The 26,483-nt window shown below is 46.7% G+C and overlaps 4 protein-coding genes across 5 annotated transcripts in view; 1 reads left to right on the top strand and 3 right to left on the bottom strand.

Moving 5' to 3' along the window:
- Positions 1-5: 5 nt before the first annotated feature.
- On the bottom strand, positions 6-8,999 carry mdc1 (mediator of DNA damage checkpoint 1). The gene is made up of 12 exons (XM_011605922.2): positions 8,899-8,999; positions 8,407-8,565; positions 7,752-8,324; positions 7,581-7,659; positions 6,278-7,425; positions 5,565-5,621; positions 2,329-5,462; positions 1,953-2,090; positions 1,692-1,874; positions 1,486-1,611; positions 963-1,073; positions 6-843 (listed from the first exon to the last, which is right to left on the bottom strand). Exons 2-12 carry the CDS (start codon positions 8,537-8,539, stop codon positions 649-651), a joined length of 5,877 nt encoding a protein of 1,958 aa, XP_011604224.2. The 5' UTR covers positions 8,540-8,565; positions 8,899-8,999; the 3' UTR covers positions 6-648.
- A 1,006-nt stretch (positions 9,000-10,005) lies between these two features.
- Positions 10,006-15,726, bottom strand: tubb5 (tubulin, beta 5). The gene is made up of 6 exons (XM_003966297.3): positions 15,708-15,726; positions 13,970-14,064; positions 11,638-11,746; positions 11,427-11,537; positions 11,097-11,341; positions 10,006-10,989 (listed from the first exon to the last, which is right to left on the bottom strand). The coding sequence occupies exons 2-6, from the start codon at positions 14,024-14,026 to the stop codon at positions 10,177-10,179; spliced, it is 1,335 nt and encodes a 444-aa protein (XP_003966346.1). The 5' UTR covers positions 14,027-14,064; positions 15,708-15,726; the 3' UTR covers positions 10,006-10,176.
- flot1b (flotillin 1b) lies at positions 15,419-20,457 on the top strand. 2 transcript variants are annotated; one of them, XM_011605879.2, is made up of 13 exons: positions 15,419-15,562; positions 16,132-16,181; positions 16,445-16,520; positions 16,682-16,772; positions 17,247-17,390; positions 17,472-17,591; positions 17,866-17,961; positions 18,061-18,213; positions 18,320-18,501; positions 18,658-18,703; positions 18,821-18,958; positions 19,143-19,307; positions 19,396-20,457. In XM_011605879.2, exons 2-13 carry the CDS (start codon positions 16,139-16,141, stop codon positions 19,423-19,425), a joined length of 1,284 nt encoding a protein of 427 aa, XP_011604181.1. In that variant the 5' UTR covers positions 15,419-15,562; positions 16,132-16,138; the 3' UTR covers positions 19,426-20,457. The 2 variants fall into 2 exon arrangements, with proteins under 2 accessions (XP_011604181.1, NP_001092129.1); NM_001098659.1 differs by lacking the exon at positions 15,419-15,562 and having other exon boundaries at positions 16,139-16,181; positions 19,593-19,643.
- Positions 20,458-20,537: 80 nt separating this feature from the next.
- ddr1 (discoidin domain receptor tyrosine kinase 1) overlaps positions 20,538-26,483 on the bottom strand; it is a 29,193-nt gene continuing 23,247 nt past the window's right edge. Inside the window, exons 14-21 of the mRNA XM_029838579.1 lie at positions 26,275-26,482; positions 25,423-25,542; positions 23,861-24,162; positions 23,653-23,780; positions 23,140-23,337; positions 22,762-23,029; positions 22,256-22,405; positions 20,538-21,881 (exon numbers count right to left, since the gene is read on the bottom strand). Coding sequence (XP_029694439.1) covers positions 21,741-21,881; positions 22,256-22,405; positions 22,762-23,029; positions 23,140-23,337; positions 23,653-23,780; positions 23,861-24,162; positions 25,423-25,542; positions 26,275-26,482 — 1,515 coding nt within the window. The 3' untranslated portion in view covers positions 20,538-21,740. The remainder of the gene's footprint in view (positions 21,882-22,255; positions 22,406-22,761; positions 23,030-23,139; positions 23,338-23,652; positions 23,781-23,860; positions 24,163-25,422; positions 25,543-26,274; position 26,483) is intronic.

Below are 26,483 nucleotides of genomic sequence, written 5' to 3'. Positions count from 1 at the left end.
CCACTGATCATGATTCAAAAATTTAATTTTTTCATGGGAAATACAGAGATTTCATGATTTCATACATACAAACAGCTATGGAGATTAACCGGTTGTAGCCATTAAAACACCCCGGATGGGTCACGTTTACGGCAGTAATCAGTGGATCAGGAACAGGATCTGCACACGGTTCCGGAAGGAGAATATCTACTCTACTGGAGGTAAAATATGAAGGCGGATATCGATGCAGGAGCATCATCAGCATTCAGGTGCCCGTCTGGTGTCTCATCCTTGGCAGTAATAGGTTTAGATGTGGTCTTAATGGAGTAGGTGGTGAAAGTTAATGGACGCAGAAACAACACACACTCAAACACGAGATTACTCCCGTGTTAAAAGGCACCTGATCAGGTCAGGAGTCAGTTTTCCATCCACTGGCTCCCAACAGTGCAACTGATGAACTTCAAATCAGCCCCCCAACATGATCACGCCCCAAACCACAGCCGAGTACCTGTCCATAGGGGGGGCAGAGGAGGCAGGTCAGCGGTGACCCCTGCCCTCTCTCAGCTGTTGCTGCTTTCAAAAAACCCACAAGGCGAACGATGCGGAGGCAGAATTCCTGCAGTGCAGCAAACGTTCCGGCGTCGGCGTCCCGTCGGTCCTCCGCTGCTCTCACGTCCGTTGCCTCGCTCTGCCTACAGGCTGCAGGCGGCCTGCAGGGGGGGAGAGCGCGTGGCTCTGAAAGTCCAGTTTCTGCTGCAGGATCCCGGCGAGGATGAACTCGGCGGTGACCACGGGGACTGACGCCGACGCGGCGCGAGCACATAAGTGCCAGTCCTCTTCACATGAAATCACTACAGTTTGAGCCTGAGAACAACAAGAAGGGGACAGGAGTAAACAACTGGTATGCTAGCGCGATGCTAAGAGGAAATGCCACTAATTCAGCGTATCTGCTGATGCTGGGAGGTCGGGTGTTGGTGTAGGACCTTGTGAGAACTGGGCATCTTGGGGAGGAAGGTAGCGCCGCTGCATGTGAGTATGTCTCTCATCTGAACTGGCTCAGGCTTCACCGACTTGGTAACATGAATTTCGTACCCCTAAGAGAGAAGAAATAAGATGCCAGTCAGATCTAAGCTGTTCTCTATTTTTAGTTATTTCTGCAACAATGGAAATCAATACAAAGCTCTCAGGAATGAAACACGGGCACACATCGCCCAGTTTTAGGCAGCGTCAGCGCACTGTGGCATTAGACTTTCTATTTGTAGCCTTGATAACATGGAATCACAGCTGCCTGCATCCCCGAGACAAGAGCAAATGCTAATTTATGTCCCCCAAATTACAGCAATTAACACTCGTATGAGGAGAACGGTATTTAACACTTCAGAAACGTTGAACTCAAAACAAGAAGCATTTTCTGGTGTCGGGGTCATTCGTGGTCATCATCAGTAATCTATTACATTCTGCCTGTCACTCAGAGCCAGAATAAACCTGCGCATGACTGATGGGCACCTGTAAGAGCGGCTGGCTGCTGGCAACCTTGAGAGACTCCTGCAAGCAGAAATTGAATTTCTTCTCCTGCTCCAGATCCTTCACAATGAAGGAACTGGGAGACAGGAAGCTCCCAGTCTTCCCACTCTGAAAAACAGAAAGCAGCAGCGTCACCAGCAGCCTGTCTGCGCCTCCCACGCTGGTACGGGGGTTATTTTTAAGCTAACCTTTTCCAGCCACAGCGTGGTAACAACAGGGATTCCTTTGGCCACGGCACACAGGAGCTTCACGGTCCGGCGCAGCTTATCGGTCACCAGACAGTTCATGTCGGCCACGCCTTTGGCCACGCTGCCTCCCAAACGGGCCAACACTTGCTCCCCTGCTTCGTCCACCACACCTGTGAACAGCACCTGAGAGGAGCGCAGACCTGCTTCAGATGTAGCCTCGGGCTCAGTTGTCCCAGAATCCAAAAAGGAAAATCCTCAGACCTTGTACGCGTGGCCGACGGCACGCGAGCGAACGTGAGCTGCTGGGGACAGGGAGGAGGCGCGAGGGGTCTTCCTGAAGGGCGAAGCATCCACAGGAGCCTGGCGCTTCCTGGACCCACTGCTGGCTGGGGTTTGGACCTTTTAACATGCAGCGAACAAAAAAGAAATCAGACAGGGAGAATAATCGAAGGCCACTCTGGTACTTAATTTCTCCTTATTAGTGGGGTAAGGCTACTCTTGTTGCTGAGAGGCAACAGCACATAATCCCGGTCTGGAAAGGCTGACTCATGGATAGAAACGCACCAGGGCCTCTGGCCGATGGAAGCGGACACCGATAACATCAGCTATGTGTGTGTAAGGGAAGTCATCAAGTCACCTCTGCTTCCAGCACACGTGCACGCTGCTCGACAGGCACTTCGGCACCTTCCTGCTCCTCTCTTTTCTGTTTCTGGCCCACTGCCAGTCGACCTCGGCCTCTCTTCTCCACGGGCTCCTCGGCTATTCTTTCATTAGTTTCCTTCAGCCCAGGTCCAGACGGATCGAGAGCTTTCTTCGTCTGAGCGACGGACGCTCTACTTCTTCTCTTAGCTGGTGCAGGAGTCTCATCTTGTGCTTGTTTAGGTGCTTCTTCAGCTTCTCCTGGTGTCTGTTCTATTTCCCCCCCTTTCATGAATTTGGAACTTCTGTCCGAGTCAATGTCAGTATTTGCTTCAGACCCTCTTTTTCTTCCTTTTCTAAGCTCTTTTGTCTCACCTGGACTACTGACAGCAGGGGATTGTGGGGCCACCACTGCCTCCCTTTTTGCTGGTTTATGGCTTCTGCCCCTTACATTCTTTTTAGACTGAAGCGTTTCCTCATTGCCAATGAGCTCGCCTTGATTCGAGGAGCCTTTAGCTTCTGTGGGTCCAGAGCCATTTGAACTAGATCGACGCTGCCCCCTAGAGGTAGTAGCCTGCTGAGAACCTGCCTTCTCGGCATCGTTGGAGGACTGGGCTTTAGTGTTCTTCCTGCCTCTGGTTACAGTTTTGGGGTCACTCTGACTGACCGCAGGAGAAACTGCCTCAGCTTTTCCTCCTCTCGTGCGCTGCCTGCTTCCTCGTGCTTGGCCCTGGGCCCCCGTTATGCCAGTATCATCGTTACGGTCCCCTTGTGTTGGACGTGCAGCCACCGTCTTCCTCCTGGTGCTGCTTCTGGAAGCAACCACGCGGGGCGGCTCACTGGTCCTCCTTGCTCCTCTCCGTCCGCCCTCCTGCAGGTTAATGCTCAAAGCGGACCTCTCTGAGCTGACCGAGTTGGAGGAGTTGGAGCGAGATCTTGTTCTCCTCGCTGGGACGTCGTCATTAGTGGAGACACACGTGTCTGTTACTGGCTCTGTTTTACACACGGCGGTTCTCTGGGCTGCTCTTCGTCCTCTTGCAGACACTTTGGCCTTGTTTTCTTCCTTCTGCTCTTGTTTTTCTACTGTCTTTTCCTCCGTTAGCTGTTCTTTCTCAGAGGCTTCTATTCTGTCTGCCCCCTTTGCTTCACTGTCCTGTCTTGCACTGCGTTGTTGATCTTCCCTCCCAAGGTTCTCATCACGTTTCCTCCTTTCACTCTCCAACATTTCTTTTTCTTGTTCTGTTTGTCTGTTGGCCATCAGAACATTCTTCTCTTTTTCCAATCTCTCCTTCTCCTCCCTTTCTGCCTTGTCGTGCTCTAATCTCTCTTTGTCTTCCCTGTCTTTTTTCTTTGTTGAAACTGTTTGCTCTTTTTCTGCTCTCTCCCATTCAAGCCTGTTTGAAGGTTCAGTCTCAGTTCTTTTGTTTTCTTCTGTTTCCTTCCTTTCCTTCTCCATGTTTTCGTGTTGTCTTGGCTCAGTGCCACCTCTCTGCTCTCCCAGACTCGGTTCTTGTTGTTTCTGGATTTGACTAATGTTCTGTTCAGTCTTGTTCAAAACGTCCACATCATTTCTGGATTGAATTCCCTCAGCTTCGCTGTTATGCTCCTCTTCCTTATCCTCCAGCTCCTCATCCTTTTCTTCGCCAGACTTTGATGTTCCTCTACGGGCTGCAGCTGAAGAATCTTTTATCCCTCTTGTCGGTCTCCTGGAAGGTTCATCGCACTGTGTTGACACCTTTCTCAAATTTGCCCTCGTTCCTCTTCTACCATTAACTTTGCTTCCACTGGTTCCAGCCTCAGCGTCAGCTTTGGTTTCCAACACGCCAGTTTCGTGTGTGGAGGACGTCGAATTTGTGAGCAGCTGTATCCTCTCTTCTAAGATTTGTGAAGGCTTTACTTTTGTCATTTCTGTACCAGGAAGTGAACCAACGCCATCGTGGTTTTCTCCTGAAATCAGTGGCCGGCTTTGGAAAACCGAAGGCTCACAAACAGCCGGCTGTGTCTCATCTTCTTGGTGCTGCAGAGGTTTTGCTTTCCTTCTTGGAAGAGCTAAAACCGCGTCAGCTTCGTCACTTTCTTCATCGTCACCTGTGGTCATGAGCTGCGTTTCAGCAGTGGACAGATCAGAGCTAATTAGAGCTGCTGGCTTTTCCTCTTTAAATTGCAGCACTTCTCTGCGTGGAGCTGCAACTGGATTGTCTTGATGAAAGGCCTCGCTTCCCCCTGCAGCCAGGTCCTGGTCAACAGTCTGCAGCGGCTGCGTTTCAACAGCGGATTGCTCTGAACTTGTGAGGGGCTGCGTCTGCTCATCTTCAATCTGCAGCTGTTTTGTTTTCCCTTTTCGTAGACCTGGAAACGAATCCTCATCATCACTTTCCCTGTCATCGCTGGTGCACATGGGCTGAGTTTCGGCTAGAGACAGATCCACCTTGAGGGGCCTCCCCTGAGCTACGGCCGCCTCACTGTGCTCTGCCCTCTCTTCTGTTTCATTCTTTGCTCTGACCTTAACTTGCACTGCAGTGGAAACAGGATGCTTTATGTCCTCCTCCTCAAAAGCACACATTGGTTGAGTTTCAGCCATGGCGAGGGTAGCAGAGGCTGGACCATGAAAGGGCTGAGTCTCCTCATCATCCGTTTCCTCTTCTGAATCATGATATGGGTCTGAAAGGTAAGCCTGTGTTGCTTCTAAGGCCAAATTTTCCCAACCTTCCCTTTCAGGTACAGCTGAGCCTGTGGCTGGCTCCTCCCCCTGATCGCCATCAGCTGGTGCAGCATGGAGTTCTGAAGCACTCGTCGATGAGGTGGCTGCATATAGTTGGGTGGCCTCTACAGAGACAAATGCCTGGGTGCTTTCCATGTCTGCAGCTGCAGCTGGATCCTGAATGTGGCTGCTCTCAGACAATCCCAGCTGAAAAGACTCTTCTCTGCAGGACTGTTTGCTCATTTCATCATCAGCAGACTCGAGGGCGGATGTCTGCGTGGCTTCTCTGATGTGGCCCTCCGAGCGACTGCCCCGACAGGCTCGGGTCTGCAGAACAAAAGACTGTGTCTCGGCCACAACGATGTTCTCCTCCTCCTGACTGTCTGAGTCCAAATCTAATGCTTGAGTCCTCAGAGCAGGAGCTCCCGTATCTACTCAGTGTAGGAGATCAAATAAAGACACACACGTGAGGTGAATTACTTTACAGAACACAAAATGATGTGATTTTACTGCATAACAAAACTTTTACTCACATCTCACTGAGGTGGGGCTCAGGAAGGCCTGGGTCTCCATATCCTCCACTTGATTTTCTACAAGCATCAAAACACTAAAATAACTACACTCTTACAAAAACTTGTAACTCAATATCAGTCTTGTTAGTTTTTTTGCTGAAATGATTGAAAAAAATGTTGAAACTGTTTGTTTGCTCTCATGTGTTGAATGACATCATCTTTCACCATCTAATAGCGTTAGCAAGGTATATTTAGGCCAAATGCTGATTTTAGGGAGCTTTTCCGGGATCGGGGAGAAGGTTGTTTGAAAGGAAACAAAGATGGAAGGTGAGGTTTAGACTCTGCATAGTCAGCCTTTACCAGCACATTCCTTCATGCTCTGCATGCCAGTATTTTCTGTGTGTTTGATTCATACTAGATTACTAGGTAGATTACTGGGGATAAAATCCAGTCGCCATCAATCTCCGATGATAATTAAATTAAGTAGCAGAACAATGAAGATGCACGGCGATAAAAACAAAAACACTTGAATTTCTACACCTCACTCAAATTTCAAATCTCAGAAGAAAAAAGAAGTCGGAGGTAACTAAAACCTAAAAACCATTTACTGAGGAAATGATGGAAATGATTTTCCTGTATTCTACAGGTGAAACACCCGTGGAATGGAAACTATTTAGTAAATTTAGGTAACTTGTTCCTTTAAGTTCTTTTATTAAGTCTGATTGAATATTTACCTGGCAACTGGACAGGAGTAGAGCAGTGCTGGTAGGAAGGATTCAAGAGTCCAGGAGTCTCCTCCCTGACGAGGCGCGGGACGTGACCTTCTCCAGGCGCCGCAACATTGACCTCAACTTCCACATCCTTTTCTCCTCCTTCCTGAAGGCTGGCTGTAGTTACCCTCCCCAAAACGGGGGCTGTGGTGGATTCTTCCACATCTGTGTCTGCGTCAGAATCTGACTGGATGGCTTCTGACACAGGACAGCGTGTGAGTGACATATTTGTGCCAACAAATGTTTGTTTTACCAGAGGAGAATCATGTTCCGCATCCGTGTCGCTGTCAGACAGAATATCCAAATCAGCACGTGTGTCTGCAGCATTCCACGATTCCGCGGCACCAGATTTCCTGATGGCAGGAAGGGCGTCATCATGCGTCTCACTGCCTGGGCAGGGCGGCACAGCAGAAACACCTTTGGCTAATTTAGCGGGTGTCTCGCTTATTTTAAAGGATGAATTACTTGGCACTCGTTTCATGTCGTCCTCCTCGCTCTCTGCGTCACTGTCAGAATGGAACTGTTTCAGGTGTGTTGTTGGAGTGGAGTCAGCAGTGGTTCTGCTCTGGACTGAAGTGGGTTTAGCTTTTGACGCAGCGCCCAATGTGTCGTCATCATCCACGTCCGTATCACTGTCCACAGGCCGAAAGACTGGAGTTTCAGGTAAAGGTTTTGTGTTGTTTTCAGGCAGAGACGCAGGTCCGGGAACTTTGCGCGAGGCGTGAGCGTCCTCCTCAACATCCGTATCACTCTCCATGCAAAACTGGGCTTTGTCTGATGTGCCATCAACAATTTGGTTTGTAGTCAAGGTCGCCACCCCGTCCTCCTCTCCCTCCAAATCAGTGTCACTGTCCATTTGAAATGCGTCTGTGGTGACTGATGGTGCAGCAACAGGCAGGTTATCGTATTTGAGCTGGGCATTGGTTTCCTGATTCTCTTGCATACGAGGGCCACTATCCATGGAAAAATGTTCTTCCTCTTTTTCGGATGCCGGTTTTTCCTTCAGCTGCTGTCGGCCCATATTTATATTTGTCTCTCCTTTGTTGAATCCGACATGTCTGTGAGGCCTATTTTTAGTGGAGAAGGGTGGTGTAATAGGACTTTCATCCTCACTGTAAGACAGTTGATAATAACAAGTCAAGCATAAACATCCTTCAGGAAAAAAGATACACTCTTAAAAAAGGGTTATACCACCAAGAATTGGCAACATGTGAATTGTGAGTAGAAAAACCGGTTTTATTTGCCAAGTTCTCCATTCCTTACATACCTTTCAGGGACAGTTTTGTTTGTGGGAGTCAGGAAGTTTGAACAGGTAGGACTAGATTTATTGAGGTCGGAATCAGAATCTGTAAAAGGCAATCAACATGAATCTGTTAAAATTTAGCCTTAAAAGCATTTTAGTTTTGTAAACTGTTTTATTTCATCAGAATTTACAAACCTAAAGTCTTCTGCCTCCGATTGGCTCGACCCTCTCTCTCTTCATCTGATTCAGATTCTGGGACCAGGGTGCCCTCTGGCTGAGTTGGAGTTTGCTCAAAGGACAGGCAAATGGTCCGCATGGGGGTATTCTTTGTGTCTTTGAGAACTGGTGATGAGACCTTTGCATCTGAAACTCTTTCAGATTTCTCACCACCAACATCGGTGCCACTTCCCTTTTCATTGGAGGCATCTGCCAGGGAGCTTCGACTCACAGGTGTCTGGAAGTTATGCTGAGCAGAGACTGTGTCTGCAGAACAACTGACAAACTGACACGGGATATCTGCCAAAACCAAACTGTCCTGGGCAACGAGGGCATAGCGTACATTTGGAGTCAACTTAAGGCGACCTTTGCGGGTCCCATTCAGGCTCCCGAGATCCCAAACCAAAGCCTCCAGATCTGATTCTCCTCTAGATCGATACAAGGAGATTGAGACGGTTGCATGCTGCTTGGAAATGGAGGGAGATGGCAAGGGCACAGTGCAAGTGTTACCATCCCGGCCCAAAACATTTTCTCCCAAAAAGAGTGGTAATTCTAGACAAGGGAAACCACATAACACATTCAATGACACATAGATAGTGATTTGCTGTAATAACTCATATAGTCATTCACTCACCTGTCTCAGGCATGTGATCATTTTTTAAAATGAGTAGTTTAGCGACCGGTCTACCCTTGCTGGGTTGATTAGCTTCATTTTCTTCCTCATCTGACTCCAGCACAGAGTCATTTATCATCTGAGTTGCATCCATTCTCCAAAACAGGGAAAATAAACTAACTGCAATACACAGATTATTAGTTTATTTGTTTAGGCTGTGGTACTTACTTCCAAGTTTAATGGCAAAACGTTGAATGAGTAACTCAAAAATGTTTGAGAGTGTACAAGACGGTCAAAAGAAATCCTAAAATTGTTAACATTTTATGGAAACGATTGCATTAGCTAGTTGGATAAATGCACGACATAAAGACGCAAAGGAAACAACGAAAGGCCAAACAAATGAATTGACAATAACGCAGAGGAGATATTCTTATTAACTGGTAAAGAGATGGGGTTATTGTCTTTACCATATCGCTAAGGTCCTGTTTATAAGTTAGTCGATTTGGTACATACCGTTAATCTTGACTTTTTACTTTAAAACAGAACATTTATTTTGATCTCCCGAGGTAAATAAAAACGTGCAGACACTTCCGGGAAAAATCATATCCACGCCCATGAGAGACGTTTGATCCAAAGGGATTGGTTAGACACCTGTCAATCACGCTAAGCTCTGCTCCCATTGGACTGTGTTAACTCAGGGCTTTGCCATTGGACCAAATTTCCCGGAGGCGTCACTTCGTTTCCCGCTACACAGTCATCGTCTAGACTTAAAGTGATCGATCGACTATTCTGAGATGACGTCATAGTTTTGTATTTAAGAACGTAGAGTGTTAAATGACATTTGTTGAGTTAGCTGTGTCCCATCCATCCATCCATCCATCCATCCATCTATCTATCTATCTATCTGTCTGTCTGTCTGTCTGTCTGTCTGTCTGTCTGTCTGTCTGTCTGTCTGTCTGTCTATCTATCATCTGTCTTTTGATTTGTCTCTGTGTCTGTCAGGTCAAGAAGTTGAAATTCTTTTATGTGACATTAGATAAGGGTCTTTTTTCTACAGCATATCTTTCATATGCACTGGTGTTGCATGAGTAACAACGTAGCAATTCTCGTGTCTGTGTGGGAGGACCGTGGTCTCAGCTGCCGAGGATCCTAATCATATGTTTTGAGGTTCGCTCAGCTGTGGGAATGGGGCTTGGCTCCGACAAAATGCGTGGTCCGAATCTCTCATATTGCATATTGGTCATTTGCCCATTTCCATCATACCAGCAGCACACTAAAGGACCTTGTTGTAAACTTTATAGAGCAATCCTTCTTTATGTAATTGCTACTATGCGATAACCATATCTGGTAAGAATTTTTTGTGTTTAGTTTTATAAATCTGTCTTTGTGGAACAGTCATTAAACCTGCTTATCCACGCAAATAACAAAAGGAATGTCACAGCTGTTTTTAATAGCTGCCGAGCTGCAGGAAACATAAATTTAACAGTATCTTCCACTCCAGACTCAGCTGACTTCAGCTCTTTCTTGCTATGCCTTCATTGTCATATCTTATTAAATGTGATGTCAATTATAAAGCGTAAACATGTCTTGTTAAGAAAAAAAAAAAAGCCAAAGGCCAGACACATTTTCAAGGACAATTTTATTTGTAATGAATCACAAGAAATACCTAAGTTATGCTAAAGACTGGTTCTAATGATACTATGTGTCGCTTGGTTACGTTTATGGTTGTTCCATGTCAATATTTTTTGTTTTGGCATTTTGGCAGGGTTTGAACTTCACAGCTTTATTTGTCTAAGCCTCATCTTCAGCCTCCTCTTCAAATTCACCCTCCTCTTCAGCAGTGGCGTCCTGGTACTGCTGGTACTCAGACACCAGGTCATTCATGTTGCTCTCTGCCTCAGTGAACTCCATCTCATCCATACCTTCACCTGTGTACCAGTGCAAGAAGGCCTTACGACGGAACATGGCTGTGAACTGCTCAGAGATGCGCTTGAACAGCTCCTGGATGGCTGTGCTATTGCCAATGAATGTGACGGCCATTTTGAGGCCACGAGGTGGAATGTCACAGACGGCGGTCTTGACATTGTTGGGGATCCATTCCACAAAGTAGCTGCTGTTTTTGTTCTGGACGTTGAGCATCTGCTCATCGACTTCCTTCATGGACATGCGGCCACGGAACACGGCGGCGACTGTAAGGTAGCGGCCGTGGCGTGGGTCACAAGCAGCCATCATATTTTTGGCATCAAACACCTGCTGGGTGAGCTCTGGCACCGTGAGGGCACGATACTGCTGGCTGCCTCTGCTGGTCAGGGGAGCAAAGCCAGGCATGAAGAAATGCAAACGAGGGAAAGGCACCATGTTGACGGCCAGTTTGCGAAGATCAGCATTGAGCTGACCGGGGAAGCGCAGACAAGTGGTGACCCCGCTCATAGTGGCGGACACCAGGTGGTTAAGGTCTCCGTATGTGGGCGTGGTCAGTTTCAGGGTGCGGAAGCAGATGTCGTACAGCGCCTCGTTATCAATGCAGTATGTTTCGTCTGTGTTCTCTACAAGCTGGTGGACGGACAGTGTGGCGTTGTAAGGTTCAACTACTGTGTCTGAAACCTGAAAACATGAAAACAATCTCTTTTCAGTCTCAAGAGTTCAGAGGAGAAACCTTAAGGTAAGAGAAATAAAAATAAATCTCTCAAGTTCAGTCACAAGGATGTTACCTTGGGGGAGGGCACCACACTGAAAGTGTTCATGATACGGTCGGGGTACTCCTCGCGGATCTTGCTAATAAGCAGGGTGCCCATACCAGACCCGGTTCCACCACCAAGTGAATGGGTGAGCTGGAAGCCCTGCAGGCAGTCACAGCTCTCGGACTCTTTACGGACCACATCCAGGACTGAGTCCACCAACTCGGCTCCCTCTGTGTAGTGACCCTTGGCCCAGTTATTTCCGGCACCGCTCTGACCTGGAAGGTAAAGAGTCAGCTATAGTTAAGTATTTTCTTGTCTTCCATATTCAGCAGTATAAAAAACTGCTTATTTTCCACCTACCAAATACAAAATTGTCGGGTCTGAAGATCTGCCCAAAAGGTCCAGACCTCACAGAGTCCATGGTGCCAGGTTCCAAATCAACCAGAATGGCCCGAGGTACATATTTACCTCCTACACAAGACAGAGAGGAAGAGAAAAGTAAATAATGAAAATGTGAATGCACATCCTCATGTTTCTTTTGTATTAAAGGGTTGTTTGGCATGCAGCTGACCGGTGGCCTCGTTGTAGTAGACGCTGATCCTGTCCAGCTGCAGGTCACTGTCGCCATGGTAGGTCCCTGTTGGGTCGATGCCGTGCTCATCGCTGATCACTTCCCAGAACTGCAGAAACAAAATGGAAGGCATCACGTGAAAGCATTACTGGCACAGCACACGTCTGTCCTTTAGCAATGCGGTTTTCAGGATCAGGGAGTTTAAACGAGGAAAGCAGCAGAGGGTGCACATTTTAGAAAATCCTTTTTTCCCCCCTGATTTTCCCTTCTAGAAAATCACACATTCATTTAACCCCTTTTTAAAACCACTAAGAAAGCAATATTCTTTTTTCTGATTCAGAAACCCTTTTTTTTTAAAAAAGTAAATCACAAGATTAGCATAGCCGCAGAAAAACATCACACTGTGGGTAAAACTGAGAACTTTGTTCAGACCATCACACTGACAGTGATTATCTTGTTGTGTCATCAGAGACCTCACTATGTGTGTATGTACTCTATAAGCCAGTGTGACTGTTGCATACATGGGCAGGTGCATACACATATATTTGCTGTATCTTCTAACTGAGGCTTTTTGGGGTTATCCAGCCTGTAGGTTTCTGCTAACAGCATCAATAGGAGGATTTGGAGTAATCTGGATAAGCAGACTGTTTTGCAGCTCAGGACTTAAGAGATTGAGAGTCAGTGGTTTAAGTATTACATTTAAATAAGGTCATGGAGAACAAAAATGATCAAGTGATTGTAATATAACTAAAATTAAACTGGCATGTTATGGTTTATGATTAAGAAATTGGGAAAGTGAACAGTGATACTATCAGTAAAAACTGCAAAGCAAATTAGACTGAAGACAGTAAGCAGGAAAGTCACACCACACCCTGACCCATTTCAACACAGCGTGGCCCTTCAGCAGTCCTGTCAATCACATCCACTGGACATCTGAGTCAACGAGTCCTTGGGGATGAGAACTACATGAGATGCTCAGTCTAATACAGCAACAGCAGTTATTTTAGAAATACACTGGCCAAACAAAGAATGACACTACAGAGTTTAAATCACAACATAATTACTATTTCTGTGCATATATTGCACAGTTGTATGTCTCGCTATAAGAGTCTAAACTGACTGGTCTTGAATGCAGAAAAACAGAATTTAATATGATGCTCATAAAATGTATGCTGTTTAAACACTATTTATTTAAAGAGAACAAATGCATATAAGGTCAACTGATGACCCAGCTACTTCACCCACTGAGCATCAGCTGTTTCCTCCAGTCCTCCCCCACCCAAATACTCTAATTTGGTTAGAAGATGAAAAGCATTGATCACAAAGACAACCAGTGCTTTTAAAATCAAAGCATCCTGATAAATTGTTAATGGGTCTATAAAATAAAGTAGATCCTGTACCTTGAGGAGCTGCTGAAACATTTGGTCTCTGCAGCAAATATGTTAAACAAAAGGAGACGATTAAGGCACAGGCAGACTGGGTGGGTGCTGTGCCAGACAGAAGGGCCCATTTTGGTGCACTATAATGCCAGACGTAATATTATATTCAGTACAGAATAATATTTTGTTGAAAATAAGCACTTGTTACCCCGGATTATTCATGCCACACCCATTCCACAGCTTCTCTGCACATTCATGGGATGAAACAGCAGAGTGCTTCATCCGCAGTCATGGAAATAAAATTTAATCAATACGGGCAACTGATCTATCTGTGATTTGGTGTTCGGAAAAAAAGGGGCCGAAAATAGGCCTCCCATCCCAGCTCCCATCTCATTGTCTGGAATATACCAGCCACAACTGCCTGCACAAGACAAAGAGAGCAGAGCCGTGCAGACCCTGACAAGTGAAGAATAGACTGTTGATTGTTCCTGCTCTCTTTTCCCAAGACAATGTCTGGGGGTCAGCTGAACCCTCAATGCTGAGGCGCAGACACACCCGGTGTTGCGTGAACAAAACTGGTCGAGACACAAGAGCCCCGTTATACCGTCATGTCGAGCTGCTGTCCCACACCCACCCACCGGTTACCGCAGTGCACAAGATTAATTCAGAAAAGCACTAAGATAAAGCCGAACAGTGGCATTTAACGGCGTCGGATTGGATTTTTTTCTGAATTATAGTGCATTTAAAGGTCAAGAACGTAACAGTTAGTGTAACTAATCCTAATGAAGAAAACAGCAAATATACAATTTTTTTAAATATACACAAGCAACACCCACTTCCATTTAGACACATCTGATAATTGGATTTTGTATTATATGTTTTGGGTGTTTCCAACACTTTGGGGACAAAATGGCTTAAGAAAAAGTAAATCTTTCAGAAATAATATTTCTTACCTTAGCGCCGATCTGGTTACCGCACTGGCCGGCTTGAATGTGGACAATTTCCCTCATGATGAATGTTTAAGTGTTACAATAACGGGCAGAAGCGTCTGTTGAATAAGCAGAAGCGCAGACTGGAATTAAAGAGCCGGACAAAGCATTTATAATGCTGGAGCGTTTCCAGAGAGACGCTGGGGCGGGGCGAGGGGCGTGGTCGGATGGGAATCCAGCAGCTGCGCGCGTTGATTGGCTGAGACGACTGATGCGGCGCAAAGAAGGAGGAGGGGCGTGGCTGCAGCTCGAGGAAAGGAAATTAGACCTTAAGATTGTGGAGAACCTTACCAAGTGATACCTAGAAAAACGCCGTTGTATGCAATTCTGTCTCTTATTTTTTTTAATCTTTACAACCGTGTTACTCATCTCTACTTTGATTGATGAACAAGCCCCGCAGAGAAGACAAAAGGAGAGAACTCAGTGTGAAACAAAGGTGGGGTCAATGAGTGCAAGCCCATCTCCTCTGGATGCTTCGCGGCTGTCTGCAGCAAAATCTGGTTTAGATACAGTGGAGGTTTTTAATCAGATTTATGATAATTTTTTCCGCTGGTGCATTGGACTAATCTGCTCAGCAAACATCTGTGAATGCAACAACATTCATGATCACAGGGTGTTAGTAGTCGGGATTATGAAGCCCAGCAGCTGAGTCATCATGGATCAATGTCGCTTCTTTTTGCTGTAATAATTTGAAAGAAATAAAGAAATGCAACGGCATCAGATTAAATATTCACTATAAAGTATTGAAATTTTGTAATAGGTGTTCTTATTATGACAAAAAATGTGCTGAAGGCATCCTCATGATCTATTGGCCTGCAGGGAAGATACCCATTATGTGTTACATTATAATGATTGAAATGTAATTCTTTTTCCTTTTTTTTTTGGTGGCCACAATATTTGTTTGATTGGTACTGTTGGAGAAGGATTTTACTAGGAGAAATTATTTTACCTTGCATGTTTAGTATTTCAGTGATTGCCATAAAAGACTGAGCTGAGGGTCAATGAGACCCACAATTTATAGAATTGTCCTACTTAATTTAGCTGTGTATTTATAATTGACACAAAAGACAAATTAACTGCAAATTCCAATTTTATGATGAATGACTTAATGAGGAATGGAGTTGGACTGGAGTCGTTATAAAACAACTGAATGGATAGAGTAACTAAATTCAAACACCAAACCAAACAAAGAACCTTTTATTTAATAGGGCTTATTTACCAGACCAGCTGATGTGTGGTAAATCCGGGCCAAAGATCATTGAGCGTGCCAGCAAATGCTTTTGGAAATGTTTTTAGCATTACCTCACTGTTATACGCCTGAGACTAAGGTTATCGCAACTATATCGTGGACGTGTTCGTCGAGAAGCGGTGACGTAAACAGCGACTGCGCTCCCCCAAACTCGCCGCTAGATGGCGCAACGCGGCCATCGGTGGATGGGCGTGGTCAGCGTTCTCCCCGAAGAGTCGACATTTTTGTCATTCCTGCTCAGGAAAAACGGATCGTTCCCGAGCGTAAAGACAGGCCAGGAATTAATCTCAGCTTCTAAATACATATCGGTAAGTTAAACAGGTTAGACTCGTGTTTAGGAGGAGGATTTACTGCAGTCGTTATGACATGGGTACCCCTGCCCGATTTATCTGCTTATTATCAGCTAGCTACCATTGGAGCCTCAGCTAGCATGAATTGTAGACAGATAATTACCTTTAACAAGCATTTGGATGTGCAGCTGGCGGTTTTCCATTTAGCCTGGAATATCAGCACTGCCCTTAATTATAACGAGATGAGCTACGTGGAACAGTTTGTGTCCGTTTGTAAGCGAGACGTGTTTATCCGTGGGAGGGTGAGCGACCCGGCCTAGCGGCCAAGCGTGGAAGCGCCATTAGCATCGGGAGCTAAACACATTTAGAACCTCAAAGTTTCCATGAAAGCGCAGCCAATTCAATGCATCGTAGTGATTTACTGTTTTCTGTTATTTGCCTTTGTGGGTATTGTACTAATTCTACATGTTAGTGAAGTGTCGCTGTCTGTGTCTTCATTCTCATTATCTTAAACTCACTTCTAACAAATATCCCCCCGTTTTCTCTTCTAGGAAATATTAACATTTCTTGTGTTTTTGTCAAATTAGTGTCAAGATGTTTTACACATGTGGACCCAATGAAGCCATGGTGGTGTCCGGTGAGATATCCCCATTTCTACATCCTATATCAACATGCATATATTAGATTGGCCTTTAGGTTATTTAGCAGTCAGTTGTGGTCAGATTAGATGGAGTCAGATACAAGTGGGTCATTTCCTGTTTCATGTGAATTAATGGAACCTTTCACATTAGTCATTATTTCACATGATTGCAAAACACAACTGTTTATTGTGATTATTTTTTTACCGCGGGTTTAACTGTCTGAATAATCCGGTGGGTGTTTCTGTGTTGGCTTCTCCAGGATTTGGGCGTTCGCCTCCTCTCATGATCGCTGGAGGACGAGTGTTTGTGTTCCCTTGTGTTCAGAAGATCCAGAGGTGATTTCCATTTGAACGCTCCGGTTTCCTTTGCTTTATATACTTTAGAAATGTACCTTTTAGACGTGGCATGTGTCATTTATATGGTTGCTATGATAAATACAATATGGCTCTTTTTTAAATTTGATTCCGTTTTTGAAATAAATATCGTTTCCTCTCAGAATCTCACTGAATACTCTGACTCTGAATGTGAAGAGTGACAAAGTCTACACTCGCCATGGGGTCCCCATCTCTGTCACTGGTATTGCTCAGGTACGTTTGGAGGATGAGATGATGAAATAAAATATTTGGAAATTAACGTTATAAATGCATCTACCAAAATGCAAATGATTATTTTAGCATTCATAAATGATTCTCAAATGTCCCTTGTTATTGCTGTTATTTGATATTTAACAATGTTACCTGTGGTCCATATTAATACCAAGGTTTATTATTAAAACACTGGAACTTTTAAAGGCTTTGTCTCAGCATTTATGACTTGTTTAGGGCCGTAACAAGTCAGGACATTGATATTTAGATCATATTTAAACATCCTCCACCTTAAAAGTAAAGAGGCTGTGCTGAGATATTTCTTTTTTAAGGAAAAACCTGCAAAACTAAAAGGACTTTGGTGTCTGACTGAAGAACATGTAGTCACATAAAGCCAGATCGTATTAGACTATAGTTTGTTTACCATGAAATAAGCTATTTGCTCCATCATTGTTCCATCTCATCTTGTGGTTGCAGGTTAAGATCCAGGGTCAGAACAAGGAGATGTTGGCCACCGCCTGTCAAATGTTTATGGGCAAGTCTGAGAGTGAGATTTCTCACATTGCTCTGGAGACACTGGAGGGACACCAGAGAGCCATCATTGCCCACCTGACTGTGGAGGTGTGTGTGCTAATGGGGGAGCTGCCTAATGTAGAATGTGGGGTGAGCATTGACTGCAAATGTTCCCCTCGTGGTGTACAGGAGATCTACCAAGACCGCAAGAAGTTCTCCGAGCAGGTCTTCAAGGTGGCCTCCTCTGATCTGGTGAACATGGGCATTGGCGTGGTCAGCTACACTCTCAAAGATGTTCATGACGATCAGGTATTTTCTGTCCTCAGCGAATAAGAGAACTGTTCCCATCAGGGACAAACAAACTAAAATGACCACTGCAGAGTTTTTTCTTCTCTTCACAAGAGCTTTTAGCCTCATGTGATTTACATTAATGCACTGGATGGATATTGACTTGCTGTCTCTGGCTCAACAGACTCCACACGGATCTGCGCATTAATTGGATCTAAGAGCTACAGTATTGCATCGCCGTCTCTGTCGGCCTGGCATCTGAATTGTTTTCCCTGTTTTCCCTGTGTCTGTGCAGGACTACCTCCATTCCCTGGGTAAAGCCAGAACAGCTCAGGTCCAGAAGGATGCTCGGATCGGAGAGGCCCAGTACAAACGAGACGCAGTCATAAGGGTAAAACTAATACTCTTTGTTTCTGTTCAGTCCCTTTTTGTCCCAGCAATAGTTCTAGAACAAGTATCACTCCCATTTCTCTGCTCATTCTCAACACAGGAGGCCCATGCAATGCAAGAAAAGGTTTCTGCTCAGTACAAGAACGAGATCGAGATGGCCAAAGCCCAACGAGACTACGAGCTGAAAAAGGCCGACTATGATATCGAGGTCAACACCAAGAAGGCCGAGTCCGAAATGGCCTATCAGCTTCAGGTGCACTCCCCGTGTCTACTCCAGCTCTCTGATAAAAGCACCGTTTAAGCACCTGATCCGGGCTTTTAGGCGGCCATTTTAATTTAGTGGGGATTTTATTCATCAGGTGGCCAAAACCAAGCAGCGCATCGAGGAGGAGACGATGCAGGTTCAGGTGGTGGAGCGGGCACAGCAGATTATGCTGCAGGAGCAGGAGATCATCCGCAAGGAGAAGGAGCTGGAGGCCAAAATTAAGAAGCCCGCTGAAGCGGAGAAATACAAATTGGAGAAGCTGGCGGAGGCTGAGCGGTGGGTAATGGAGCGTGTGGGGATGTTTGTTTTTTAAATTTAACCTTGATGAGAGCAGGTCCTGAGTAAAGTACATTAGTCAACTGCTCTGCATCAGGCGGAATGTCAAGGAGGATAGGAAATGATATTTAATCAATTCTCTCTCCTATCTGGCAGCCTGCAGCTGATCATGGAGGCAGAAGCTGAGGCCGAGTCCATTAGAGTGAGTCCTGGTGCACGTGGATAATACTCCAGATCTCTTTTCTTTTCACGCCTGAGCCGCATCGCACTGTAAACCTGCCAACTTTGCTCCAACTAACGTTAAGATTTCTGTGCGTAGATGAAGGGGGAGGCGGAGGCTTTTGCTCTGGAGGCCAAAGGCCGTGCGGAGGCCGAGCAGATGTCCAAGAAAGCCGAGGCCTTCAAGCAGTACAAAGACGGCGCCATGGTGGACATGCTGCTGGAGAAGCTGCCGCTGGTCAGTAGGATTCAGGAGTGTGTGGCGGAGATAATGGCTGGATTTGCTCCTTGGCAGAAACACAGCTAATCCTTTTGGAAGTCCGTTAGTCAAACATTTATTTTAAATACCTCACTGCTGCATCGGATTCATGGGATTTGCGTTAGTAGGGAGGTCGCTACAGGAATATTTGTGTCCCCTGCAGATGGCAGAGGAGATCAGCAAGCCGCTGTCAGCAGCCCAGAAGGTCACCATGGTGTCCAGCGGCGGCTCAGAGGTGGGAGCCGCCAAACTGGCGGGAGAAGTGCTGGATATCATGACGAAGCTGCCGGCCGCCGTGGAGAAACTCACAGGGATCGACATCTCTCTGGTAAACCAGGCAATTTGTACTCAAGATAACAGTGAGAAGCCACCGGCCGGCGTGGGCCCTAATTCCCATGTTTCCTGTTCACCTCCAGGCTGCAGGAACACGGATCCGTGCGCATTAAGAAGAGCGGAAGCGGCAAGGATATTATGACAAATATCAACTCTTTCTTGTGCCTATAACCACTGTAACAGCTCCTGAACGCTGCACTGTGATGTCAGTGTGCATGCATGCATCCCCTGGTTGTTCCTGTCTGTGGCTATTGTTGGATTGTACTCTTCCCCATTTTAGTGGTTTATTTTCACATCAAATGGACATGCTGGTGCTTATAGGACAGTGTGAAATCTAGTCTTGTATTTTACTCCCCATAACCATGTTTTAGTTAGGGTTAGGATTAGTTCCAACTAACCTGTTTCACGCTCCGGAGCCTCTGAAACACCAGAGCTGCGCGTGTGGGCGCGACGCCGTTTCCATCCTTATGTAGTATTTTCTATACACGTTTCATTTCTTCTTTATCTAATGCTGCTTGCTTGGTTCACATCTTCAACCACGAGTCTCATTCTTATCAGCTTGACTGCCGGTGGAAGCGTTTTCTGTCAGAGTGAAGAGGAAGGCGAGTGTGTGGCAGCAGTGGAATGGCTTTTTCCATTGAATGCACTGAAAGTTTGTAGGAAAAGAAACACGCTGTCTTTTGACAGACACATATGACATATACAAGTTTAAGGGACCGTCGGCGCTTCTGCCACGTACCCGACGACAAAATGGGATATTTAAGAGCTTTAGAAAAACAGTTAAATACCTCTGATTTCATTTTCTCTTCCTGCTTCATCGCTCTAAGTGGCCAAACTTTATGCTGGTTTTCTTTCATCGCCAAGTGCCTGCTCAGACCTCAGCAGTCCGACTGACTTCTGGTGACGCCTCCAAACACTTCTGTCAGGTGATATTTGCTCATATGCAAGTGATCGTGAAGCCATTGGCCGTCGGAGGGGCCAAATCACTTTCTACATGTTCGGAATGTTCTGATTGATCTCTAAATATGTTCGTGCACGCCTGTCTCGTAGGTTAAGACATTTTTACATAGTTTGAATATACTCTTTAAATATTCCATGTGATTGTAGTGAATATTCTGTAGACAATAAAACCTATAAATGAGAAATGTTGCTGCTGTCTCTCTACCAGCAAAAGTACCTGCTGTAACGGGCCAGTTGAGCCAAAGCAGCAGACACACAGCACATCTTTATTTGAAAAGGTTACCTTTATTAAAACATCTACAAAAATAGACAACAGGGAATTACGACGGCATGAGGCTAGCAAGCATTCTACAGATACAGAAGACCCCAAATGTACCAAAGAGTTTCCATATATTAGTAAAGGCAATCACAATATGTACAGGTCCTATTCAGCTCTGAAGACATGAGATCATCCACCAGCTTGTTACATAGTAAAGTGTATATAAAGATACGAGCTGAGGTGAATTACAGTGTATCCAACAGATGGAACATGTGACCTATGACACGTCTATACAACCAGGAAGGAAGATGCATTAATTCCACCCGTCAGTTTGACTGAAGCACAATTATGCGTTAATATTGATCGACTGATTCTCAATGATAGAACTCTTAACTGAGTTTGAGAGCGGAGCGAAAACGCATCTAAAGCCACTGAAACATGAACACATGAGCACCGAATGGATCGATGCACCTGGGAGATTCTCCTGGATCTGGATCTCACTGCAAGTAAAGTCCATTTGAATCCACCCCAGCAGGAATCATATCAGACAGAGTTCCCTCCTGTTCGTACCTTTGTGGGATTTTAAAGTGCAGTTGGTGGAACTTTACATCCATCCTTTGCATCCGAGACCCTCAGACACACACGCACGCACGCACACACACACAATGCAACCTCGACTGAAACGTGCGAGCCAGTGAGGAACGTCCATCCTCTTCCTCCTCTGAGCCGGAGATGAACGGATCACCTTGCAGGAGCGCCTGGTCCAGCTGGGTCTGGCGTGGGCGTGGCTCAGCCCAGAGGGGAACTGATGTATGTGTAAATCCAACATTGAGAGGCTGAAGTGCTGCGTCATCCTACGTAATGAGGCCGACTAAACTATTATATACAGTAAACTTTACATACTGTAGCTCCTCAGAGTCTCCAATCAACAGAAATTTGTCTTGAAAACTAACGACTGCACGCTGCTACGGTAGAAAGAGTTGCTAGGCAGAACGCACCCGCCACCCGCCACAACACGCAGCGCCAACGCCATCGGGTCTGATGTGGGAATCCACCGAGCCAGCGGTGTGTTGGCCCCCATCTTACCCCCCCGCCATGAAAAAAAACTACAAAAGTAACAAACTCCCCTCTGCCTCTGCTGCACGACCCCCCCCCCCCCCCCCCTCCTTCACTGGCGTGTCCCCTCCCACGATGGGTCTCTGAGTCCGTCTACACCATGTTCATGGCGTCCTCTGTGAGGAAGGAGTGGATGTCGCTGAAAGAGGGGCGGAGCTTACAGTCTCTGTTCCAGCAGCTCAGCATGAGCTCGTAGAGACCCTGGGGACAGACGGCAGGTCTGCCCAGGTACACCTGCAGGACAGACGGAAGGTCGGGGGTCAGGGGTCAGGGTGACCATCAACCAGCCCCCTGCTCTGAGACGGCTGGACCGCCTTCACCCTTTGATTGGCTGATTAGCATCTCGCATTGATTATCAACCGCAAGACGATCCATAATCAGGACGATGGTACAAATCTGCATCTCAGTAATTAACTGGTAATAAACTACTAGTGAATATTTAATAGATCTGTGAGGCGCCACGTTCACGGTGGCTTTTCAATTATTCACTAATCAAACCTTGACTCATTCATCACAAACTGTGTGGGAGGTAGGAAGTGTGTGTGTGTGTGTGTGTGTGGGTGTGTGTGTGTGTGTGTGTGTGTGTGTGTGTGTGTGTGTGTGTGTACCTGTCTGCTCTGGTCTCTAAAGAACTCGCCAGCGTTGTCGATGACTTGCTCATCTGTGAGATTGGAGTACGGCTGCTCCTGACAGACGCTCAGCATCTCCCACAGGGTGACGCCGAATGCCCACACGTCGCTGGCGGTGGTGAATTTCCCCTTGAGACACACAAACACGTCACGGAGCGTCGACAACAGCCGAGGGGACGCGGCTGTTGCAGCGACACCAACAATCACTAGTTGTGATGACACACAGAAACGGCGCTCTGGGCAGGGCGCCGTCCTCACAAGTGTCCTCAAGTGTTTGGAACATTCTGTCTCTTTACTGGAAACAGAACAATTCCAACCAAAACAAATTCCCAAGGGGAGGAAATTGTTCTTTGAATAGCCCAGAAATCCAAAAGATCAAAGGAAATATCAAGACAATAACTAAGTAAATCAAAGAATTAGGCTTCAAGGGGAAAATGGGGACGTCACTTAAGGATAATTGGTCCATCATTGACACGTTCCCTCACCATGAGGATGCACTCCCAGGCCATCCAGCGGATCGGCAGCACGGCCCGGCCCTGGATCCTGTAGTAGTCTCCAGCATACAAGTTCCTGCTCATGCCAAAGTCGGCTATCTTGATGTGACGCTCCCCGCCGGCGTCGTCGCCGCTGTCGCCCCGCTCGCCGCCCACCAGGCAGTTACGCGTAGCCAGATCCCGGTGCACAAAGTTGAGGGAGGAGAGGAATTTCATCCCCGACGCAATCTGACTGGCCATGGAGATCAGGGCCGGGTAACTGGGGAGAACAGGACGACGTTCATGAGGAGCGATGAATCGGCGGGATTTTAGAGTTATTATTATTCGCGTGGGCATCATCAGGCGAGCGCGCCACATTCCACCCCTCACCTGACGGTCGGAGCGTCGTTGGAGGGTCCCGTCTTATCAAGAAGCACTCGGTGGGACAGATATTGATTCAAGTCTCCGCATTCCATGTACTCGGTGACCATGCAGAGAGGATCGTTGCTGACACACACCCCCAGAAGACGGATGATGTTGGGATCCTTCAGGCGGGACAGGATCTTTACCTCTTTCAGGAAGTCGTTTCTGCAAGAGGGAGCCGTTGGTTTATTTCACAATAAACACTGGAAAAGGGAAGTGAGCCAAGGCTCCAGTTGTGTTTATCTCTCCAGATCATCCGTTTGCTTTATTGGTCTGCATGTTTGCAGAGTCTCGCCGACCGTCCAATCAGAGCAGAGATCACATGAGCTCATACAGGCCGTAGCTTGTGAAAGAGATAAACATGCAGCAACTGCTTGGCCAACATTTCTATCTCATTTCTATTTATCACAGCTGAGAGCAGGACTAAAATATTTCACAACAGCAGCGGATTTGGTTGCTATCACGCTCAAGCGCGCGTACCTGGCGTTCTTGGAGGCGTCTGGACGCAGAATCTTCACCGCTACCAGCAGGGGGCGACCTTTTCTCACATTGAAAGGGAACTCCAAAATGGGAAGATCCTGAGGGTTTTCAATTTCACACAGGTGCACCTTTCAAAGCAACACAGATACTGTTGAGACACGCTCACCTCACAACACTGATGCCTCTGTATAATCACGTCATCCCTCACCTCGCCAAACTGGCCCTCGCCGAGTTTCTCTTTGAAGATGAGACACTGGCGCGACAGTTCCGGCACAGGGGCGGCGTCTGCCCCGGGACTCGAGGAGGCCAGAGCGGGAACGGCATAGGTGTTGTTGCCGCTGACGCCCTGCAGGCTGACGATGTCTGCCTCGGCATAATGAGGAACACTGGGAGGCAGCGGAGGGGACACCGGGGGAGACAGCGAGGGGTAAGGAGGGGAGCCGGGGTACGGAGGCGGCTCCTCGTGAACCGGAGGGAAAACCTTCTCCATGTCCACGTCCAAGCCACAGGCTGGAGATACAGGACCAAGATGTTCAGTTTAACACGAGAAGAAAAAGAAGCACGTGATTGAAAACACATTAAGGCAAGAGAATCGAGGAACTTGTAATGAAGGGATGCCGCAAATTTGGGGAGAATCTCGTTAACGTGAGAGCATCAAAACAGCCAAAACGTGGACACTGTACTGTCCAACATCGGACAAAAACATTACTCTGCAAATCATGAACTTTTTACACTAGTCTCACAAAAGAAACACAATAAAATGGATTTCAGCAACAGATAAAATGGTGTTTCTCATATGAAATTAAAGACCATCTAAGGGACGCTAGCAACTATATAGATTTAGCCTTTTAGCAGGCTAAAGTCATTTCCTGTGCTATAAATATGGTTCTTTATTGTCAGGCCATAAATTCTTGAGGACCAGGCCCACAACAATCCAGTGCTGTACCGAACCCTCGAGATGTACTTGATTACTTGCCTGCTATTGTAGAGTGATAGTTTTATGGTTTTCACAGTTCTGGAACATATAAGCGAAGATCACTGCTGAAGATATTAGGACTAATAAAAAATAGCTGTTCTAGTGGCTCTTTGATGTGTTTTTTAGTCATAGCAATGCTAATATCCTCACATGTTGTTCACATTCTTGACTTTGTGGCGGTTTGCTGGCTGGTAACTACATTTTTCTAAGTAGACAAAGCCTCTGACCAGTGTTCCAGATTTACAACCAGAAAACCGCTGTATTAGAAATTGGTGCCACTGGTGGGAACTGAACCACAAAAATGCTCAGTGAAGTCATCGGCAAGCCAAACATCAGATAAGTGGAGTGTTTTTATCGAGAGGAAACGATCGGGGAAAACAAAAGAAACACGGACAATTCGTGGACGCTCGGGTTGCATCGGCACATTTTAACAGTCAGGGAGCTTTTATTTCATCTGTCTGTGGCTCAATTTTACATTTGTGACTAAAGGACACGTCAATCTCTTAAATATCCAGAGAAGATGGGACGTTCCCGTATCTTCACAGATGCAATCACACAACAAACTGTTTTGTACCGACAGCTCATCAGCAGATGAGTTTCATTATTGTGCATCAATCCCCAAACAGCAGAACATCCCTTCAAACAAGACATGAGCAACACTGAGACGTGAGTGATCACGAGTGAGTGTGTGAGCGATGGAGGCAGGACACATGCAAAAACTCCAACGTGTCTACATCTGAACCCCCAAGCGTGGGCTCCTCCTCGCTCGCTCGGCCCGTTCTGAGGTCTCTTACCCTGGGGCACATTCAGACTCTTTTCCTGAGCCTGATTGGTGCCGAGGACGGTTAGGGGTCTCAAGCCTTTTCTGTCATCTGACAAGACCACGTGATAGCCCGGGTTGTTTAACAGCAAGGCTGGTAGGGTGAACACACATGGACATACACGCACAGGGGGGTGCACAGGGCGACCGTCATATGGACACAAAACACACAAACACACAAGGTAACACAACCAATGTCAGCATGACAGCATTAGCATTTCCACCACAGAATAAAAATGGGTTGCACTGACACAGGCAGCACAAAGTAACACCGCACGACAACAAAACACTGGATTAAATGTCGGTTTTACGTGTCATTTCAAATTCAGGACACCGAGCATACAGAGCATGCAGTGAAATGCAGGCAAAGCCGTGTATTTTCCTCCCTCTAGCCCACTCTTCCCCTCCTTATTGCTTTGTGCACCTCTACGCTGTGCATCATCATTTCAGACAGCGTAGCTCAGGGGGTCGGGATTGTCTTGTTGTTGTCGGTGTGGTGAAACACATCGTAATGCCCGCTGTTTTCTTGATGTTCATGCAGAGACAAAACCAAACAAAGCAGCAAAATCCATGCAGAGCGTGCGCTGTTGCAGAGTTCAGCCTTTCAGCTGCTCTCCCCGTCTCTTCCTGTTGCAGCTCCAATGCTGATTTCCATGTTGCCCTACTTTACACCCCTACGTGCGCACGTGCCACAACAACGTAGCGCAGTTACACCCGATTTACACCCATCAGTTTTGAATCCAGCCTCCGCCCCCCTGTTAAATGTAGCTGAATGTTTTCGACAGGGCAGCAGCGGTTGTGCCCGTACGTGTGCGTGTAAGCCCACCTGTGCTGTCTCTGTGGTCCCGAGGCCGGAGCAGCGCGCTGGGCTCCTGATACTCTCCCTCACCCTCCCTTTCGTTTTCGCGCTCATCGGGGAAGGTGTGGATGCGCTGGTAGCGGCTGGAGTAGCTGTGTGTGTTGTTGATGACGACGTTTTCCGAGGGGACGGACAGGTGGACCCGCAGCTCGTCGCTGGACAGACTGCCCTGGGCC

This window comes from Takifugu rubripes, chromosome 7 (assembly GCF_901000725.2).
Source record: "Takifugu rubripes chromosome 7, fTakRub1.2, whole genome shotgun sequence".
Classification (NCBI taxonomy): Eukaryota; Metazoa; Chordata; class Actinopteri; order Tetraodontiformes; family Tetraodontidae; genus Takifugu; species Takifugu rubripes.
Note: the sequence above shows the minus strand (reverse complement) of the source record. Positions and strands in the feature narration are given on the sequence as shown.